The sequence below is a fragment of the Equus przewalskii genome, chromosome 2 (genome assembly GCF_037783145.1).
Source record: "Equus przewalskii isolate Varuska chromosome 2, EquPr2, whole genome shotgun sequence".
NCBI classification, from domain to species: Eukaryota; Metazoa; Chordata; class Mammalia; order Perissodactyla; family Equidae; genus Equus; species Equus przewalskii.
The window spans coordinates 18,529,827-18,552,925 of NC_091832.1; the positions used below are offsets into that span (position 1 = coordinate 18,529,827).

At 42.7% G+C, this 23,099-nt stretch overlaps 1 protein-coding gene across 49 annotated transcripts in view; it reads right to left on the reverse strand.

The window, feature by feature from the left end:
- MACF1 (microtubule actin crosslinking factor 1) overlaps nt 1-23,099 on the reverse strand; it is a 323,957-nt gene that overhangs the window by 167,026 nt on the left and 133,832 nt on the right. For 30 of the 49 annotated variants that reach the window (XR_011537445.1, XM_070610246.1, XM_070610244.1 and 27 more), the window contains exon 1: nt 4,649-5,916. Coding sequence is in view for 48 of the 49 variants with exons in the window: in XM_070610246.1 (XP_070466347.1) it covers nt 4,649-5,671 (1,023 nt within the window). In the remaining variant the exon portion in view is untranslated. Of the gene's footprint in view, nt 1-4,648; nt 5,917-15,117; nt 15,211-19,096; nt 19,175-21,444; nt 21,541-22,722; nt 22,813-23,099 lie in introns of those variants that run through there. The other 19 variants (XM_070610253.1, XM_070610252.1, XM_070610266.1 and 16 more) reach the window with 2 other exon arrangements.

The window sequence follows — 23,099 nt, forward strand, 5'->3', positions numbered from 1 at the left end:
CAGCGTTAGGTAATGGTCAGGGGTGTTCCTTTCAGTATTCACATTCAGAGTTGTAGAGGTCTCTCTATAGAATATAGCTAGAATGGAAGTCCTAGGTCATAGAATATGGGCATTTTTCAATTATCCTAAACATGGATAAACTACTCTCCAAATAACAGTACCAATTTACACTTCCACCCACAGGGGCTGAAGAGGTTTTCCATCACTCTAAATTCTCGTCTACACTTGGTATTTTCAGACTTTCTATTTTCTGCCAATCTGATGGGTATAAAATGGTATCTTATTGTTTTGATTTTTATACCTTAGATTACTAGGCAGAAAGACTCGTGTGTATGAGGCATTTGGGTTTCTTTTTTTGTGAACTGCTTATTCCTGGGCTTTCCTTTATTTTGCTACTAGGATGTTTACCTTTTTCTTGTTTATTTGTAGGGATTCTTTAAACGATAACATTCTTACTTATGTTAGCACATATAATTCTCACAACGACCCTAAAAAGTATATACTATTCTTATCCTGAATTTACAAACGAGGAAATTGTGCCACAGAGAAGTTAAGTAACTTGTCCCAAGGTATAGTGCTAGTGAGTAGCAGAGCTGGAATTCAAACTCAGACAATCAGGCTCTACTCTCTTAACCACTTCACCTATACAACACTTCATATATTCTAGATATTGATCCTCTTTCAGTATATGTGTTATATAACTTTCACCATTATTTTTCTTAACTTTCCATTTGAAATGGGAAATTTCAAATAAATACAAAAAGAGACAGAATGGTATAATGAACTCCTACATACCCATCACTCAGTTTCAACTGTTATCAGTTCACAGCTAATTCTTGTTTCACCTGCACTCCACCCACTTCGCCCCTCCTCTATTGTCATGAAGCAAATCCCACACATATCATTTCCTCCATAAACCCTTCAGTAAGTATCTCTAAAAGATAACATTTTTAAACATAACCACACCATCATTGTTGCACCTAAAAAATAATGATTCCTTAGTAATATTTTTAATTAAGATTTTTTTTTAAAGATTGGCACCTGAGCTAACAACTGTTACCAATCTTCCTCTTTTTTTTCCTGCTTTTTCTCCTCAAATCCCCCCAATACATAGTTGGATATTTTAGTTGTGGGTCATTCTAGCTGTGGCATGTGGAACGCTGCCTCAACGTGGCCTGACGAGCGGTGCCATGTCTGCACCCAGGATCCAAACCAGCGAAACCCTTGGCCACCAGAGCGCACGAACTTAACCACTCGACCATGGTGCCGGCCCCTAAGCAAGATTTTTTGCAAAAGAAAAAAACCTTTTCTTAAACAAAGCTCTAACTGTAAAACTTTAACTGCTACATCCCTCCAATAGAATCATCTGGTTTATTTTTGCTTTCTTCTTGCAATACAAAGCCAATATTAGTAAAACAACTCCCTATAATTAAGGAGGAGAAATGGGAAAGGGATACTTGTAAACTGAAAAGCCTGAGTCCAGAAAAAAATATACCAACTAATCTCTATCTCATCATTTCTACCCCCAATGTTATCTGACTATTCACCCGAAATTGTAGGGACTCTGAGGGCTTGTGGCAAGGACACTGGTATAGAGCCAAATTCTTCACTCAACAGATCCACTAACAGCGTGGGCAGGAGACTGGCAGTGGGAGCCAAGATAGGGAGGAGGAAGGGATTTTCAGCAATTTTCCTTGTTCCAATAAGCCAGGTATCGTGGATATTGATAGCAGCTGGGAGTAGGGAGTCCTCCTGAGAGAAGGAATGGGCTAGAGAAGGCCTTTGTCTGACATCAAAGTACAATTGCTGTTAACCCACTCCCATCCAGCTCCTAGTGCTTGTCTACTTACCATTCTGAAAACCATTTTTGTCAGCTGGCTCCTGTCATCCTGCTTCTGTGTTAACTATTTCCCACAAGGGAAGTATCAACAACACCAGGTGAATAGGAAAGCGGGCCACTTATCTTCTATTATCTAAATCCCACACTCAGCAAGAATCATAATTAGTTCTCATTTCTCTCTATCTTGAAAACCCACTGCGAGGCTTGTGTCCAGCCACAGCCTGGTCCCACTCCCATCAACATGCTCTGGACTGATCAACAAGAGAGACAATGCAGCCTGAGTTATGCCAAGGACAGACACCACTCTGGAATTCTGATTACGTTCTGAGGAGGTTTACTACTCTGACATGTTAAAAATAAAACAAAAGAAGCAGCAAAAAACAGATTAAAAAACCCCACACTGTTGAACTGCCAGCTCTTGCCTCTTAGGAAGGAGCTGGTGTGTGACTAGCAGTAGCTGCTCTCCTGACCCTGTGTCCTCCCTATGCTCTCATGCTCAGCAGAGGAAACTCACGCTCCAGTCATAGGCTCCTGCCTTCAGTCTCAACCCACATTTTACAGGCTTGCTGTGTCAGAACACACTGCCTCTGTCTCTGGCTGCTGCTGTCCTCAGGCTTTGTGAACAGCCTGCAAGTGAGGGAGCAGCTCCCTGAAGATAGTTCCTTCAGAGACCAGTGAGGGTTTCAGGCCCCTTGGCCTTGAGGACTTTCATTCTGAAGGGATTCCACACTTATCTTGAGAAGTTACTTCTTATCTGTCATAGAGGATGGTCAGTCTGTGATCCCTATATCACATGATGGACACAGGGCCTCAGAGACATGTCAGCCATCTGACCTGACACTCAGTCACTTTGTTTTCCAGCCTGGGCTGGAAAGTGAGTAGTCTGGCTGTGTCTGCCCTGAAAGGGTAGAAGGGATGGGATGTAGAGCTTGGCTGTCCAGAAAACGTCACATACCAACTTGATTCACATCCTGAACAGCCAAAGAATCACACCACTGTCGATACTATCAACTTAAAGATCATGGTCCAAAGGCTTCTCCCACCAATCTTTTCTTTAAGACTCCTCACAGAGTTATTCGGAACCTTCCTTTCCCAGTGTGGGGATCCCATACTAACAGTGCCATGGTCACCTACGGTCCACTATCTAGGACTGATTTCCACTAGGAGTCCCTTCAAATTTTACACTCCGAACTTTCTGAAAATCTCACTCAATTATGAGCATGTATCCTAAAATATCACGATGCCTCCACAATTGCAACTTTAATGCCAGTGGTATCAAAAGAGCAATCAGTTCAGCAGTTGGTTTTATCCCCAATTACTCCATGCCAATTCCATATAAAGATAAAGGCTGACTTTGACATTCCTTCTTATCTGATGAAACTCATAAACAGCGCCCCCCCCCACCCCCACACCAGCAGCCTCACTGCCTGCCTTCCTACTTTAACACACATACAAACACATCCATTTTTATATGGAAAAGCCCAAGGAGGGCTCTTACCCAAACATATAATAAATATTTTTCAACGACCACTTTTTTCTCCAACTATTGAGAGTCTCCAAAGTCAATAAAAACAAAGGTCACTGAGATGAGCCTGTCCATGGGGGAAACTTGTCCCCAAAGAGGACATTTTAAGCACAGATCAGTTTAAAATTTATGTCTCTCCTCAGCCTCACACTGTTGATGACAAGCAGGGCACCAGTAGGGAGGCCACATCCCTGCTCTGTAGACTTCAGGGCAGCTGCCCACAGCCTCAGCAAGGAAATGCCCTCCTTCTTCTTCCATCTCTTTCTGCTCTGGGATCCTAAAGTGTTTTATTTCTTCCGCTGCAGAGGCTGACACGCGAACAAAAGTTCTTCAGTCATTGGTGAATTACAACTTCAGTCACCTACACAATCATACACCTACATGCCAGACCTTGTGCCACCCTGAGTCTGGTTAAATCGTCCTTTCCTCTCACTGCCCAGATCTCTTGAATTCTCACTTGCTCCTTGACCCTAAAAACATTCACAGCACCTACCACCACCACCACCACTGCCGCCGCCGCCGCCACCACCTATGCCTCAGTATATACCTTATAAACAAAACCTGTTAGAGCCATAAACAAGTCCAATCAGGAAAGGAACTTTTTTAAGCCTTGAACTTTTAAACTGCCCTAACCCCCCAATCAACTATTCTCCAGAAAAGTCTATGCTCCTCTCCTCTAACACTGGAATTAGGAACCAAAAGAGGACTAGCCCTTGCCACCTATACAAATACTGAATGAGTATTGTCATTAGCAGTGTCCCACAGGAGTGGGATTGCATCAGCTCTAGCAGGAGTAGGATCATCATTCTCTAGGGGAGAAGAGCAATCATACTGAAGATAGCTGCCCCACTCCTCAACCCCTTCCATATTCCTCACCCCTCTCACATTCATTTTAGAGATTTGCTAGCTTCCCATCATCCTTTGTACTACACCACAACTTCTTGTAGTAGGGAAGCTGATAAACAGACCTGCTTGAGAGTAAGTACTACCTAGCATCACCCTTTGAGAGATGACCCCACCAGACAGCTTGAGCAATTATGCTGCATGGTTACCCAGAATCACAGATTCCCCCGAGGCAACAAGACTTGGTTTCAAGCATCAAGGGGCAGACCTGAAATAGATTCTGCTTGCCAAGCCCAGCAGTCACTAACTCTCAGTAAGCGACACAGGGGTGAGTTTGAGAAGCTCCATGATCCTCACTACTCACCACACTCCACTCTAATAAGTGGGAGGGCCAGAGATCCAAACAGCTGCTCTATTACCTCTTGGACATGCCCACCTACCTCCTCCAGACCCCAAGATGGGGTGTGGCTTGCCTCCAAAGAAAAGGTGCCATCCTCTTCGGAGAAGGATGTGGAGCTCTTTTCAGGTTCTATATCTTTAGGCTGGATCCCATGTAAGTGTGGCCCATCGCTGCCATAGCCAGAGGAGGAGGGTAAAATGCTCACGGTCATGCCACTGATGGATAAATCACTCTGAGAAGTAGGCAGTCTGGGGCCCTGGGGGGGAACTCGACCCACATGGGCAGGCTGTGTGTGCCTGTGGCCTCTTGACTGGTCCAGTAGTGAGGAAGGAACAGAACCTTCTGCAATCCAGGAACCTGTCTGAGGGGCACTTAAAATACCCTTGGTTCCTCCCCTCACACTCCAGCTGTCTGAAAGTTGGTCTTGATTTCCAGCGTCAGTGGGGTAGTCTGTCCTGGGGAAAGTGCTGCTCTGAAATCCAAGCTGAGTATCTCCTTTCTCCACTGCAGTCTCTCCCTGCAAAGGCAGCAGCACAGCCCTGCTGCTGCAGGATGCTGTCCTCGGAAATTCCACCAGTTGGCTCACTGACTTCTCACAGTTCCTTTCGGCTGGGTTATCAAGCAGGTGAGCAATGACAGTCATCCCCTCCTCCAGGGAATCCCAGACCCCTCTGGCAACTGATGACTCATTCTCCAACAAAAGGTGGGCAGTCTGGATCTCCCCTTGGAATCTCTCCTTCACCTGCACGATCATCCCCTGATCTCCCACCCCTGAGCTGGGGGCTGCCTCGCCAGGCAGTAAAATGTCTGGGGGCAGATGCTCTACCCCTCCCACTCCTTCCTCTTTTCCAAGACTCACTGTTAACTTCCTTAGGGTTTTGGTCTCTTCAATGACTCCAGTTCCTTCCAAGGGTTCTTCCTCATGAGATAGCTCAGGAGTAGGGGTTTTCTTCCCCCTCCACTTCCTTTTGAACCGAACCCTTTTCTTAGGAGATATGGGAGCCTTCCCAGGAATAGCTATTGAATCTTTTGGCTCCTTAACACAGCCCAGTGAATTTCCCATCGCCTTCCTCTCCTAAAAGAAAAACGCAGCTAAGCCGGTCCTGGGATCCCAGAGAAATCCCAACCTTGGCTTCATCGGATTAGATGCACATTTAAAAACATGCAGTATGCCAGCAATCCCTCCAATTCTTTCTCCCTCCCTCCCCGCCTCTGTCTCTTCCAGCCGCTGCCGATTCAGACAGCCATCTTACAGGCTCAGAGCTGCAACAAGACAAATTCAAAGCATCTCACTGCAGTTCAGAAATCACTTGACCTAAAAGCAGACAGAAACCGGATTGGCTGCAGCTTCCTCTCTCCAAATATGAGGTAATTGGAGCACTGCCCTCAGAAACACAAACAGAAAGCAAAAAGGAGCTAGAAACCAGGGGAGAGGAGAAATTAGGGAGGGTGAGGAGGGAATGTAAGAGTAAAGGGAAAAGGGAGGGGAAAGGAGGAAGAAGGGAGGCCAGAGGAGAAGGTAACGTGAAGGAAGGAGGAGGAGAGAGAGAGAGGGGAAAGCAAACTAGTGCTCTGGTACTAATCAGGAAGGGAAGGGCCGGGAAGAACCAGGGCTGGGGATCCTGCAATTATGGCCCCAGACTCTGAAAGGAAACAGATTTCAATTGTTGCAGCAAGATATCCAAAAGAAAATATCAAGCAAGATGGACATATTCTCAGTTTTTTCAGGTGAGAAAAAATATTATTTTAATCAAATTATAACCCGAAGAGAAAACAGAGCCTAATCCTCATAGTTAAGAAAAGAAACACAGGCTTTAAAGATCTAGCCTCTTGTAGCATTTGCTTGCCTCCTTTTCCAAGAAAAACGAAAAGAGAGAGAGAAAGAAAGATCTGTTCATTGTGCTGGCCAATGACACATAGAAGAAAAACCCAGAAATCAGTTTTGAGTATAGTATATGGACACTGGGTAAAAAGGATACTGCTTCCAAACACAACAGAGCAGCAGCAGCTCTGCTGAACAACAGTGGACACAAATGCCCAACAGTAATTACTGCTGCTGCTGCTGCTCATAGCTAACATTTTTTTAGTGTTTGTTATGTGCCAAATGTTGTGCTAAGCTACGGATTATCTCATTTAATTCTCATAGTAATCATATGAGGTCAAAACTATTATTTTATATTTTACAAGTAAAGAAAGTGAAGTTTAAGAAAGTTGATTAATTTGCTCAAAGCTATACAGCTACTAAGTGGCAAAGCCAGAAAACGAACTCCTGTTTGACTTTTAATTTCAAGCCCATGTTACACTACGTTCTCACTGTGGCAGGGATGGAAGTCTGTATTCAAGTGAAACAGGAGGATGCCCCACTCTTCTGAACTGGCAACTAGATTCAAACAAAGAGATAACACCTGCTATTTGGGAGTAAGAGAGGAAGTTGCTAAAATGAGGCCCAGATGGTTTCTACTTACATTGCAGTAGGGCAGGAAGTCTGAAGTACAAGTCTAAAAAGTTGGATTCAAAAATCACCCTGGTATGTCAATGGGATTGACCCACCCTGATTTTTCAATATAGTGTCTGACAAATGAGATAACACCACAACCCAAAGAGCTCTGAACTGAGTGGAAGGAAAGAGGTTACGTGTGTTTCGTCCCTATTGCAGCTGTTTATTCTACACCAAAAGAATGCAGACCACACGGCAGAGAGAAACAGCCTGCCTGACTCTACGTCAGCCCTAAAGACTTGTATCAGCACAGCCCTACCCACCTTTCCTGGAAAGCTAAAAAATGCCCCTCACAAAAGAAAAGCAATAAGAAGTCCTAAAGCAACAGCTCCCACACAATCGCTTCTGAGACCTACTGATGCCCCACCTCCCCTCAGCCTTTCCCTAAGGCTGACTGCAAGGCTGCAGCCCCATCTTATGGCCATCACAAACTACAGCAAGAAACAAGACAAGGAGATTAGCGTGGGAGAGAAACTCAATCAGACTACAGGAAACCATTTAATCAGCAAAAAATCTGACATTACAGTATAATTCTCTAGGCAGACACCAGGCCTTCTCTCCTCCAATGAAGAGAAGGGGCACTATGGAACTTTTCAGACACACAGCCCAAGGCCCATGCTTGCATTTTATCCATGAAATACAGGCAAACCAAATTCCTGGAACTGATCAACTCAGGAGCAAGAGAGACAGCTGCTTAATATGACTGCTGCTGCTGTAGCATTTCTCTGACAGAGAAGCCCGACAGAATTTAATATTTATTTCTAGGAGCCTTTTGTTTTTTTGGTTTTTTTTAAAGATTTTATTTTTTCCTTTTTCTCCCCAAAGCCCCCTGGTACATAGTTGTATATTCTTCATTGTGGGTCCTTCTAGTTGTGGCATGTGGGATGCTGCCTCAGCGTGGTTTGATGAGCAGTGCCATGTCCGCGCCCAGGATTCGAACCAACGAAACACTGGGCCGCCTGCAGCGGAGCGCGCGAACTTAACCACTCGGCCACGGGGCCAGCCCCGAGCCTTTTGTTTTTTAAACTTCTGCATATGTCGAACAAATGAGGCCTTCATTTCCTTCTCCATTCCAGAGGAACACTGGTCTAGGAAAGGAGCAGAGGGATTTCAGCAAGGTAGACCTAAGCTCAAATTCCCAGCTCTGTTAACTTGGTAACTAAGTAACTTGCTAGGTCTTTCAGTTTCCTTACCTGTAAATGTGGATCCTACCATCTACTTAATGGGGTTGTAGAGAGGGTTAAAGAGATAACGTCTATAAAGTGCTGGCCTCAGTGCCTGGTCTACAGTAAATCCCTTTTCTTCCATTACTGGAGCTAAAATGTATGAGACACTTCACCTCCACCACCACCACCACCACCACCACCACCACCACCACCACCACCACTACCAGGGTCTTAATATACTCTTTTTCCTGACTAGGCTCTAGGTAGATATGTTCCAAGGTCCAACCTTGGGTGCTTGTTTTTCTTCATAGAGGCTCTGCTTCCACTATTTTACTAAGCCAGTTAACGCTGATCACCAGGACTTTCCCTTGGACCATTTTCTCATCTAGCCCGAGCTCTTAACATGGCCCGCTGCTTCTGGGAAAGCAGACTTCTAGGGCCCATGTATTCTTCATGTCTTCTCCTTCCGCTCTTTCCAGCTAACTGTTTACTGCCATATGTCTCCCATAGAGACAGCCAGAGTGAAAGACTCCAGAGTGACAGAGCTCATTCATTCATTCCACAAACACAAATGGTGCCTCATCTAAATGCCAAGCACTAAGTGCCATAAAGTGCACAAAAGTGTAAACCTCAAGTCTACCCAGCTAAGATCACCCTCTGCCTGAACTCCGATTTTTTTTTATTTCAGAGTGCTAGAAATACATTAATATTTACGAAATACTTGAGAGTTGGAAAGCTAATTTTGTCAGATTCTGACTCTCAAGAACTTATTTTTTAGAAAAACTATAAATCCTAACATGTACCTCAAAACAGGTTTGGATAAAACTAAGGAACAAGAAATCCTATTATTAGTATCTGAATGTGTAACCCAAAAAGTCAGTTGGTCTCTGTGTTTCAGTTTGTTCATCTGAATAATGGGCACAGGAAAACAGACATCACAGTCTATTTATCCAGTCTACCTACCCTACAGCTTTGAGAAGATCAAATTCACAAAATATCCATTCACTTAAATAGTTATTGAGTGCCTGTTCTAAGCCAGGCAAAGAAGAGAACAAAAGAGACAAAATCCCAGACAAAATCCCTGCCATTGTTAAGCTTGCATCCTAGTATAGTGATCCAAACAACAAATAAACATGTCAAACTGTAGTAGGTGTTATCCAACACAACACTGAAGTCATACATTGCTTCTGAAAGCAATCTGGCAAAATAAAGGAAAGTGTACACCCCAGCAATTCCAGTCCAGGTATCTATGCAAAAAACTCTCTTTCCTATCTGCATAAGGACACATGTACACAGATGGTCACTGCAGAAACAAATGCCTTTTTCATACAGTTAAATAATAGGCTGCAAATAATAGCTGTGTTGCACAGCTGCAGGGGGCTCCACTCATATTATAGTCTATGTAAGTTAGTCAGGATGAACAAATCAGGTCCTCTTTTATCAACACAGATAAACCTCAAAAACAAGGTTAGTAAAAAAACAAAGCAGGATATATAGAAGATACCATTTGTGTCAAATAGAAACATATACACACAACAGCCCATCTTGTTTAGGAATACCTCCTGTTGTAAAGGTACAGAAGCATATGTATACTGGAATGATACACATCAGCTTCCAGACAGTATTTATCTATGGGGCAAAGGGAGCAAGAATGTTGACTGTATCTGAAATGTTTTATTTCTTTAAAGAGAAAGAGAAAATCTGAAGCAAATATAACAAAATATTAGCATCTGTTTAATTTGCAAGGTGACTACACAATAAGAGCTGTTATATACTTTTCTGAGTACTTGAAATTCTCTAAAATTTGAAATAATTAAAAACTTAAAATAAAAAGAACCCCTAGATTTAGCTCCCATTTAGCAGATATCTTTTTACTACATGTTAAAACACTTTGGAAACCATAAACTTCTTTATAAAGTTATCAATACTACCAGTCTCATCAGTAGTAGCAAATTTTATTCTGGAAGCAGCCTCTTGTTCAACTGAATACTCCCTTGAGATGACAACCACCACCTATATCTATATCTACATCATTATTCTACTTCATTAGCACCAATAACAGAAATTGACTATAATAACTATTTTACTGATCCCCTAACATTTGATAGTTCTACTCTTAATTTCTAATTCACTTTATGTAGCATGTGCTCTTGGTGAGAAGAGCAAAACAGAAGCTCCATAAGAAAAGACTAGAAAACCACAACGATAAATAACTAGCAGGAGGTGTGTCATATCCTGTCTGAAGCAAGACAAGGAGGATGGAGCCTTTCTATAATCCTTTATCGGCCAACTGAAAGCTTTACAGGCAGGGAACCTTTCCCCACACTCCCAAACACTTAGCTAATATAGGCAAACACCAAGCCTTCAAGAACAGTAAGAAAGGAATTAGTAGTTAGTTGCATCTGGGAAAATAATCTGGCAGCAGAGCTTCCCTCTAAGAAAAGACAAAATAGGCATTCAGCTATGCTGAAATAGCAAACAAAAAAGGAGGTAGCCAATATCCACGCAGAAAACAAACTAAGCCAAAGCAGTATTTTATCTTCCAGTAAAATTGGTAACAGGGCAGAAAACAGTGGGCTAGGTCAAAAACCCTGGAAGTTATAAGATCCATTAATAATTACAACACATTGCTACTAATAATTGCTGCCAATTATTGAGTACATACTGTGTTCCATCCCCCTGTCCCATACCTCCCTGATTCTTTTTTTTTTTTTTTTTTTTGAGGAAGATTAGCCCTCAGCTAACTACTGCCAGTCCTCCTCTTTTTGCTGAGGAAGCCTGGCTCTGAGCTAACATCCGTACCCATCTTCCTCTAGTTTATACGTGGGACGCCTACCACAGCATGGCTGCCAAGCAGTGCCATGTCCGCACCCGGGATCTGAACCAGCAAACCCCGGGCCGCCAAGAAGCAGAACGTGCGAACTTAACCACTGCACCACCGGGCCGGCCCCCCCTGATTCTTTAAACCTCTATCAAGTTAGTTTTTGGTATGTCTCTTCCCATTCCTCTGAATGATACAGTCGAACTGGATTGAGTCTGTGCCTCGTTCAATTTTCTCTCTCTCACAGACTACCTAAGACCTTGCTCATAGCTAGTCCTCAGTAAATGTTCGTGAAATTCACTTAAAGAATACATTTTCCTGCAAATTGAAACCACCAGGAGCTATTATTATACATTATACATTATACTATACAACCCAGTAATCCCACTCCTAGGTATATATCCAAGAGAAATGAAAACGTACATCCACACAAAGACTGGTACTCAAATATTCATAGCAACATTATTTATAATAGCCAAAAAATGAAAACATTCCAAATGTCCATCAATTGCTGAAGAGATAAATAAAATAAATGGTATATTCACACAGAATACTACTCAGCAACAAACAGGAGTGAAGTACTATGGATACATGCTACAACATGGATGAACCTCAAAAACATGCTATGTGAAAGAAGCCAGACACAAAAGACCACATATTAAATGATTCCATTTATGTGAAATGTCCAGAATAGGCAAGTCTACATAGACAGAATATAGATTAGTGGCTGCCCAAGGCTGGGCATGTGGAATGGAGAATAACTGTAAATGGGCAAGAGGGATCTTACTGAGATGATGAAAATGTTCAAAAACTGGATTATGGTGATGGTTGCACAACTCATAAAAATCACTGAATTATACTTAATGAAAATGGGTCAATTTTATGGTATATAAATTATGCCTCAACAAAGTTTTAAGTATTTTCCTAAAATAAACAAGCAACAGAATGATAAACCAAAAAGGTGTTTTTAAAAAGTTGGCTAACTATAGGGAAAAAGAAGAAATAGGATGAAGGGCTCAGAGTTAGAAGCTAGATTTTTCTGAATACACCTTGTACTCACTTTTTAAAATTTCCTTTTGGAACAATGTAAATGGTCTATATAATGTAAAATTTTATCCTGTGTCTCCCACAGATGCTACCTAAGACTTTGCTCAGAGCTGAATTTTATTTCCTCTAGAAAGAGCTAACAGGCAATATAGAATGGAGAGATCAGGCTGCTAATACCTGAACCCACTAATCAATCTTAACATGATGAAGAGAGAGACAATAGACATTATGTGCCTCCTGATGTGTAGCAATAAAAGTATACAACTCAACACCACCACCCTTGCCCCCTCCAAAATAAACGAACCTGAATGTCATTGAGCCTTGGGTCTAGATCTAAACCACCAGTTTATACACAATACAACAGGGGGACGGAGGACATTGTTAGAAGACATCCCAGAGACGCCATCAGCACCTTTATAAACCTTATAGGACAAAAGACATCATTTCTTCAACAAATTGGAAGGGGGAGGGATTTAACGCAATATGTGGCACTTGTTTGGAATCTGACTCAAACAAATCATTTTTTTAAATGAGATAACTGGAAAAATCTGAACACTGTTCAGATATCTGATGATTTTAAGAAATTATTTTTACAGTGTTATAATATTGTGGTTTGCTTAAAGAAGAGTCTTTATCTTTCAGAGATAAACATTGAAATTTTTTTTTTGTTTTGAGGAAGATTAGCCCTGAGCTAACATCTGTACCAATCTTCCTCTATTTTACATGTGGGCCCTCCTCCTGGTTATGTCTTCACATGACCTTTCCTGGGTGCCTACATGAAGAGAAAGAGATCTCAAGTCTTTTCACCTTTTCATAAGGGCATTAATCCCTTATAATTATGGAGGCTCCACTCACATGACCTCATCTAAACTTAATTACCTCCCACAGGCCCCACCTCCAAATACCATCACATGAGTGGTGTAGGTCAGAGCCTGGGATCCAAACCCCCGAACCCTGGCAGCTGAAGCAGAGCACACCAAACTTAACCACCAGGCCCCGGGTGGTCCCCAACACTGAAATATTTATAGATGAAATTATATGAAGTCTGGGATTTCTTTCAAAATAACCTACTGGGGCTTGAGAAGTGGATCAGGATACAGACAAAATAATACTGGCCATGATTTAATAATTGTTGAGCTAGGTGATGGGTACATGGTAGTTCTTCATACTGTTTTCTCTACTTTTATAAATATTTGAAATTTTTTGTAACAAATTTTTAAAGAGAGAGAGAAAACATTTTCCTGATGGAGCTATTCAAGAAAGGAACAGCTCCCTTATATCCATCTCCTCCCTTATCTCCTCCTTTAATTAAAGTTTTAATTAACCAATTCAGTTTTCATTCCTTGGTCCCCGAGTTTCCTTTTTAAAGAGACTTAGTTGCAGTCAGGGTAAATAGAAACACAGTGGACAGACTTCTCTCACCTCACACCTACAAGACCAAGGTTGGGCACTCACAGTGAGGGCAGGATTTTGGCGAAAATACAAACAAAAAGGTTTCTCAAAAAAAACTCCTCTGTTCATAAGGGCTCCAAGGGGGTAACTCCAGTCCTCCATGAAAGCGCAACAAAGTTCTTGTTCCCACCCTGCCAAGGTACACTTGCCAAGTTAGTGTTCCTGGTTATCCCTGTATCCAAAGCATGCCTGAGTACACCCTGTGCTTCCACAAAAATACACGTTACCTCCACACTCTCCTAACCCTACCCATGCTGCCGATTGCCGGCATTAGCTCCAAACCAGAGTCCCAACATACAAGCCCTAAACTCAGAATTTTCTCAGGTTCTTAGGAATTCTGGGACACCTGCTCTTCTGCCTTCAACCAGCAGATGGTGCTAACCCCTCAATTAGGACATCACAGCGGCCTCAGCCCCTAGAGTCAGGGCTTTGAGAAATGATATTAGCCTTCTTTTCCTACCTGCCCAAGTGCTCCCTCTAATCTGTCAGCTTCATGTACAGCAATGGGGTGTGGGAGAGCTGAGAATCAGTTTTGTGTAGTTGGAGTGAAGTGATTCAAGGTAGTCTTTTTATAAAATAGGGCTGTACTTTTCCAATAACAATCCAGACTTGAGTAAGATTTGACTTCCTAGGAAGCAGGGAGCAACAGGAAGGCTGTGTGACCACATGAACACTACCAAGATGTCACTGCTCTTGGGTGTGATGGATGGTACAAGGTTACACTTGCGAGAACACATACAAACCCAGCTACTAAGGTGCTTGCTATGGACTGAATGTTTGTGTCCTCCCAAAATTCATATGTTGAAGCCCTGACCCCCAATGTAATGGTATTTGGAGGTGAGGCCCTTGGAAGGTAATTAGGTTTAGATGAGGTCATAAGAGTGGAGGCTCCATAACTATAAGGGATTAATGCCCTTATAAAAAGACGAAGAGACATGAGATCTCTTTCTCTTCATGCAGGCACCCAGGAAAGGTCACATGAGGACATAACCAGGAGGAGGGCCCTCACCAAGAACCCATGCCGGCACCTTGATCTCTGACTTCCATCCTCCAGAACTATGAGAAACAAAGGTTTGTTGTTTAAGCTACCCCGTCTATGGTATTTTGTTACAGCAGCTGAAACTAAGATGGTGCTACAATTAACCTGACTTGTCTCAAGATCATTAGAGATGAGGAAAAGTCTACATCAAAGCAGGATTACTCCACCCTTCTAAAGCATCAAAACCTCTCATACTCTGAGTCCCTCAAGAGCCATTTTGACTCAGCTGAGCAGACTTTTAATAAACAAACTGCCACTGACAGGGCCAAAATGCAGAGAAGTGAAAAATCCCATTTCATCACGCAAATGATTAGGAAGTTCTGGTTTAGGCTGTTAACAGCCTTGTCTCCAGGCCAATCTTCTTCTTTCCTAACATCCACTCTTACCTTTGGTTCACTGCCAAATACAGAGAAGGAAGCCTCAGTGTGCCCACTGAAGGATATGCCCAAACCAAGCAACAGGGAACCCCAAACTTCACAGCCCCTACCTGGAAGTGCAAAATAATGGTCCAGATCAGGCCCAGGGTCAGCTTGGGGTTGCCATCTGTGATATCATCATTGCGAATATTCACTAGTTTCACCTGAAAAAGAAACAAAAACTGGTCTCAGAGCTCTGTGACTTTTTCTTTTGATTTCAATTTTATAGATTTTCTTCGTTTACATACAGCTAAATTGATTTTTTTGGTGTACAGTTCTGAGTTTTAACACACATATGGATTCATCTAACTACCACCACAATCAGGATAACAGAACAGTTCCATCACCCCAAAAAGGTGACCTCGTCTTGCCCCTTTGTAGTCAAACCCCGTCCCTACCCCTAACTTCTGGCAACCAATGATCTGTTTCCAGTTTTGCTTTTGCCAGGATGTCCTATAAATGGAATCACACAGTATGTAATCTTTTGATATTGGCTTTTTCATTTGGCACAATGCCCTTGAGATCCCCACCCAAGCTGTGCATGTCTCAATAGTTTGCTGCTTCTTTTTTTAACTTTTTATATGACATGATACTTACTTTTTTTTTTGAGGAAGATTAGCCCTGAGCTAACATCTGCCACCAATCCTCCTCTTTTTGCTCAGGAAGACTGGCCCTGAGCTAACATCCATGCCCATCTCCCTCTATTTTATATGTGGGATGCCTGCCACAGCACGGCTTGACAAGCAGTGCATAGGTCTGCACCTGAGATCCAAGCTGGCAACCCCAGGCTGCCGAAGCGGAATGTGCGAACTTAACTGCAACACTACCAGCTGGCCCAGTTTGCTCCTCTTTACTGCTGAGTAGTATTCCACTGCATTGACATACTACACTATGTTTATCCATTCATCCATTGAAGGATATTTGGGTTGTTTCCAGTTTGGGGCAAGGATGAATAAAGCACCTATAATCACGTCCAGGTTTTCGTGTGAGCATATGCTTTCATTTTTCTAGGGTAAACTTCTAGGAGAGGGATTTCTGGGTCATATGGTATACGTTTAGCTTTATAAGAAACTGCCAAACTCTTTTTCAGCATGACGGTACCATTTTGCACTCGCACCAGCAAAGCAGCCTTGCAAGCACATGGTGCTGTGAGGTGCTCTTTTATTAAGTCATCACAGCCCTGACTTTTTCTTTCTTTCCCAAGGTTAAGAGAGAGAGATGCCTCTTCTCTCTCACCAGTCTTTGGCCTGCTCTTGCCTCCATTTTCCCTCCTTTGTCAGAGATATCCCCACTTGCTCATGCTTCCCACAGCATCTGCTTTACTCCTAAAACTTCATTTCAATAACACAATGTGCACAGACATACTGGCCCCCCAGCTCCCACCCCCTCTAGGGTGACCAAGTGTCCCCGAATGTTGGAAATTGAGGGGTTTCCTAGGACATGGGATTTTCAGTGCTGAAACCGAGAGTGGCCCAGGAAAACCCCCTATTTCCACCTCAACCCCTGTGAGCCTCTTCTCTCAGAACCTCAGAGTTCCTGTTCAGTTGTGGCAAACTGTGCTTGAGCTGCCGTCCCTTTATCTCTTCAATTAAACTGAAATCTGTGTGTCTTTAAAAAGCCCTAGTGACCTCAAACAGAAGCCTCACTTCTCCCTTACACTAACGGTGACTGGTACTATAGCCTGAATGCGTGTGTCCCTCCAAAACTCACACGTTAAATCCTAACACCCAATCTTATGGTATTTAGAGGCGAGGCATTTGGGGCGATTAGTTTATGAGAGTGGAGCTCTCAGGAAGGGATTAGTGCCGTTATAAAAGAGACCTCAGAGAGCTCCCTCGCTCCTTCCGTCATGTGAGGACACAGCTAAGAGACAGCCATGTCTGAACCAGGATCTCATCAGACACCAAATCTGCCTTGATCTGGACTTCCTAGCCTCCAGAACTATGAGAAATAAACTTGTGTTGTTTGTAAGCCATCTAGTCTATGGTATTTTTGTTATTGCAACCTGAGTGACTAAGCCATCTGGGCAAGTTCTTTTCCTTTTCTATATCTCAGTCTCATCTTCTGTGTATTGAGGGTGGGAAATGCTGCCCTTCCAGTCTGAGAATGTAGTTTTTCTAATCACGAACAACCCATAGTTGGCAGGTTGGCAGTATCAGCCAAGTCCATATTCCTCACTCCCACCTCTGTCAGCTTTCCCCTTTTATTCTGAAGTCTACCTCCGTTGGCCAAACCACCTTCCAATCACCACTACCCCTTTCCTTGATGACTTCAGCACCTAACTGCTATTATTCTCCTTTCCTACCTCAGCTTCTACCATCTTTCCTGGCAATTTTAACACTCCTCACAATGACCTAAGCATCACCCTATCTGCACAATTCGTCTGCCTTCTCAAATCTGATGACTCATTTTCACTCTACTCTAGATACCACACAGCAAGAACTGTCCTAGAGTTCTCCCTGCCCATCTCTGAGTCCATTGTTCTTACCTGCCCACACTTTCATTCTACCATAGTAACCACATCTCCTTTTGGTCCTTATGTAGACTTCTAGCTAATCAATTCTTCTCAATTTACCTTGTTCATTAAGACCCCCTCTGGCTTCCTCTAACTCCACACACAGACATTTCAATGCTGCTTTCTCCAGTATCCTAAACACTTCTCCTACCACTTTTCATTTGTCAATTTATTTCAACAAATATTTATTAAGTGCCAATTATGGACCATTCATTAAGACAGGAGAAGATAAAAAGGTTAAGAGCATATTCCCTGTCCTCACAGGGTGTATAGCGCATCAGAGCAAACAGAAAAACAAAAATAAAGTAATAAATGTTATATTAGAAGCAAACTGCTATGGAGCACACAGAAAGAGAATTTCCCAAGTTAATGAGAACTTCTGATAAGAGGGACAAAAATGAACTAACTCCAAAAATATGCATACCATTTAATGTCATCTTGACCCATGCTGTTGCCTGGCAACTGTAGCTATACCAAATATTTTCCATACAACCCTCTCTAATCAGATGAGCTCTCTGCCTCCCTCATCCATCTTCCTCTCCACCACAAACCATATCTGTATCTCTGTCCCTCCTTCCTTCCTTCTCCCTGTATATCAGAAAAAGAGGCATTTTTCTTTTCTTTTTGAAAGAAAAACCACACCAGCTGGGCTCTGGATCTCATTCCTCAGTCCCTGGACTTAGTTCCATCAGTTAGGAAGCAATGGGAGGAAGGATGGTGTGTAGAAAACAGCATGGAGAGTGGAAGAAGCATTAAACTACATGTCAGGAACCTGGGTTGAAGACCCAGCTCCTCTGTAACTCGTGTGATTTGGGGCAGGCCATTTCACCTGTCTAGATCTCAGTGTCCTTATCTGTAAAATAAAGAAACTGGACTATCAGATCTCTAAGGTATTTTCCAGGTCTAACAGTCTCTGACTCTGAACACTCCTCCTCACTCTCATTTTCAGTCTTCCTCTCTTCACTGGCTTCTCCTCCTATGTCTAAAAATGTTTTGCTGTCTTCCTTCCTCATCTAGAGAGGAAAAAACTTCTTTCCCCTTCTTACATCCAGGTCTACCACAATCTAAATACTTTTCTGCTCTATGAAGACTGTTCTCTTAAGTCACCAATGCTTAACAGCTAAGCCCCTTCCCTCCAGCCTGATGTGGCACCACCCCCTCATCTAGTTCTCATGATGACATAGCATTCTGGATTTCCCTCCTGCTGGGTGCTGTACCTCTCTTCCATCTTCTTTGCTGGTTTATTTCTCATCTTCCTTTTGACCTCCACCTAAGGTGTGTCCACAAGGTTCACTTTAGCAGCTTGCTCTTCTCTATTAACACTCGCCTCTCAGGGAGGCCACAAGGTCTATGTAAGGATGACCAAATGATTTGTCCAACCATAACACAATTGCTCACCAGCAAGCAAGACTCAGAACTGGGTCAGTCAGATTTTGCAACTACTGAGGGCTCACTAAGGGTACTGAGAACATTCCTAATGAGGGACCCAATGCCAACATGACCTGGCAGAATGGGAGCACATGGGATATTCTTACCTGTCGCTGCTTTAGGAAGTCCAGGGCAATCTGCACATTCTGCAGCCTATGAAAACGCATCCTGCCCTTTTCCCGGGGCTGCAAACAAACAAAAAAGGGACATTAATTTTAACTACACCAATTTACCCACACAGACCCCGTTCCTCTTTCTTTCCAAGGACTCAAAGACCACAAAGAAGTCCTCATGGTTGAAGCCAGGCGTGGGAGGATTACATAAAGCACTCCTCAACAGCAGGACCTGTGTGTGTTTCACCATGCTTTCTGAGACCTCCAAAATGCCTCGTTTACCCCTATGCATCCTGTGAACACACAGCATGTTTTGACTGCAAATGCTGGATCAGCGCTGCTGCTTCTCTACAGGTTCTTCGTAGCCACACGTGACAGAACTTGATTCTGGATGTGAGGTTAATGGGAACAAACACTTTGGCTCTATGGCTCCTAAACTCACAGTTAAGAGCTATTGTAAGGGAAGGGTGGAAAGTTCCAATTGCATACTGCACAGTAATGGACAGAGCCAATCTTACAGCAAACCTGGCAAAAGAAGCCAGAGGTAGCTAATTTTATCCTGGTTTTATGAGGAGTTACACATGCTCAATAAACAAGTGAAAAAAATCCAAAATGAGAGGCAAAAATCAGGAAGAAACCTATTTTCCAGGAAGGTAGATGTCAATGTAGGGAGGCTACCGTTTTCCTCAGTATGAAATATCCAGAGCAAACAAAATCTTGATGATGTACGGCTATTCAACATGATACTTTAAAGAAGGGTATTTTCTGCCAGGCACTCAATCCTGCATGTCATACAAGCTGCCAGAGAGAAGACCATCTCCATCCGGTGCCTCTAATGCCATGTCCACAGTTCAATTACTATCCATCCAAAAGTACATGAGATCTGTTTGCCCAACAAGTACATGCAGGGATGGCCAACTACCTCTGGAATGTTTTCTTGGGCTCACTTTCCAATGTTGCTTTTATTTTACCAAAACTGGGACTAAAACCTCCCTCACTAGATTATATCTAGTTCATTTGTAAGTGTCGAATTGGTACTAATTAAAGGTTGATAAAACATAAGGTTGCAGGCCAGCCCTGGTGGCCTAGTAGTTTGGTTTGGTGCGCTCCACTTTGGCAGGCTGGGTATGATTCCTGGGTGTGGACCTACACTACTCATCTGTTACTGGCCATGCTGTGGTGGAAGCTCACATACCAAAAAAAGAGGAAGATTGGAAGCGGATGTTAGCTCAGGGTAAATCTTCCTCAGTAAAAAAAAAAAAAAAGGAAATTTATTTTAAAAAAATTATATATATATGATTGCTCTGTTATAGGTGCTCGCACAGAGGAAACATTCCCCCAAGTTGAAATGGGCAAAAAGTAACCCAACACATGGAAAGATAAGGGTGGAAGCATCTCTTTGGCTGCCCCCCCAACACTTCTAAGCAACACTCCCAAACCAGGATAATCTATAGAGATGATGAGGCCTCTCTGGGATAACTTCCTGAGACAAAGGTTTAGGAAAACTCCTTTTAGCAAGAACCTCTTCTCAGCCATTTCAGCTAAACTAATTGTGAATATGGCTTAGAGGATGACAGAGCCTGTGAAGCTGAAGAGTCCATGGCAATCGGAAGGGAGATCAATGAGGTGAAAAGAGGACTTTAAGAGGACAGGGAATGGGGATATTGCCTAGTCCGTTTCTGGAGAAAAGTCATGGGCTATAATTTAGAGCCTGCAAGCAGGAAATGCCCCTCTTACACACGCTAATCTTTACTCCTATGCACTCTCCACCAAAAATAAGTACTCTTAAGAACATGCAAGTTAAATCTCTGCCCTCCACAGCAACTAGAGATATTATTGACCAAGGCAGAGTATCTTCCATGCAGTGAGTGATTTGCAAACAACAGGCTGTTTTGAAAACAAACGACATGGTGTGTGGTGAGAACCTAGAAGCTAGAGAGGTGGGGAGAGAGTACTAGTTAGTCTGGAGTGTGGAGCCATAAGCAACAAACTGTCATGCTGTCAACTAAACTTTCCACAATTCTGCAATCTGGACTCACACAACACAGCAAGGCCACCAGAAAGCTATGGGTCTCCAGGTCACAAAGGACTTGACACCTCCAAACACCACTATTCTTTTTGTGCCAACCATTCTCAGATAAGCAAAACAACTCCCACTCCAGGATCATCTACTATGGCAAGAGGCACAATTAGTTTTAACCACTTTCTTTGGGACCCAAATTCCCAGGTGGATAGGGAAAAAGGCAACTGGTAACTAAGCTACTTGGAGACCTAGAGAACCTCAGACTCTCTGATGGCCCTGCAGTGCCAGCTGGGAAGCTGGCATCCCCAGGAGGACCTACTACATCATCATCATCTTCCTCCTCCTGCTCCTCGCTGTTTGTATGGCGCCAGGAGGGCATGCTCACCAGACGGAGGGTCTTCAGCCCTGCTGGCTCCTTTGGTCACAAACCAAGGCAAAGAGATGACAGAGTAACAGGAAATTCACAACACAAAAATGAAAAGGAAATGAATGCAATGTTAAAAAAAAGAAAAAAGATTAAAATAAATATGAAAACACTCTTCCATTTCCAAAAAGATGCAAAATCAAATTAACACCCGAGTAGATGGTTATATTAAACTCTTCTTATATTGAAACACATCTTCAACTCTCGATGGTCACCTACCCTCTCTGCTTTTGTGAATCAACTAAAGGAGAAAGAGGTAATGAGAATAACCATGAAAGAGATATTTGGATGGTTTTTGGCGAAAAGATGATATCCCAAGAAGATCTCCATAAACACCTGTAGGCTTTTAAAAGTCAGGAAAAGAAACTAGATTGTGTACAAAACTAACCTGTTTTGTATGCAATGTCACCAAAAAGGATCACCTTTCAGTATAAAATCACTGTAAGTTCAAATATATCAGCCAAATTGCCCAAATATAATTCTGTGAGCACTGACCAGTCAAGTCCAGCACAGTGCAGGTGAAATTCTGATTACTTATGAGATTTATAAATGAGGGCCAGAGAAGATCTAGAATTCACCATGTACTGGCTGTGCTAATAAAAGTGTCTGTCAATTTTAGGCTACTAAAAATTACAAAATTAACTCTACTGTAAGGCAACAAAGATATGAAACCAAAACAAAGGGCCCAGGGGAAGCCAAGCCCCAATCCTCGAAGAAGTTGAATACTTAGGGATTGAAATCTAACGTGCCAAATTCTGTTCTTGAAACAAAAAAACAAGGACTAAGAATTCACCAGAGGCAGTAAGTGGGCTGGGCTTCCCAGATCACTCAAGCTGCGCACCTCTTCAGGTCTCTCTTTCTTTACAGATGTTTCCAATATTCAACTCCGGACTTTTCTAAATGAAAAGTATGTTGTCTATGACGCCAGAGACAGCAAGGAACTGCACAGGTTCACCTGCTTCTATTAGGCTCATATATGAAACAATGGGCCCACAAGTGAGGTTATTTTGATGCTACAAACAAAGCGAATTTAGAAACTATCACCTGACAAGCCAAGAGGCTCAGGCAGGATTTGCCCTTAGATATGTGGACATTTCTCACAAGCAATGTTTAATATGTTGTTAAGAGGGCCACACCTGTGGGGTCACTCAGTAGGAGAAGAGAGAAGCTCACCAGTTTGATGCCCGAGAGGACCTCCAGCAGAGAGATCAGGTTATGGCCATCCCGTAGATCTTCATAAAGATCATTGATGTGCTTGCGGACCTGTGCAAGAGAGTGAAACAGACTGCTTTTTATTCGATCTTGAATTATTTTATTATCTACACAAGACTCTCTGGTTCTAAGTAAACATGAATTAAAGAATTTGAAACTGGAAACAATAATAAAGTTCAGGAATTTTCAGGTCGGAGTACAATGCATGAAATTGAAATACTTACCGGAAATGTGTGTGTTTTTTAGACTGAAGCCAGATCTATTACACACTGTAGCCAACTCTGAACAATAGCCTAGAAGTTTGGACCAGGAGATGGGGAGTCTTAATCATCCTGAAA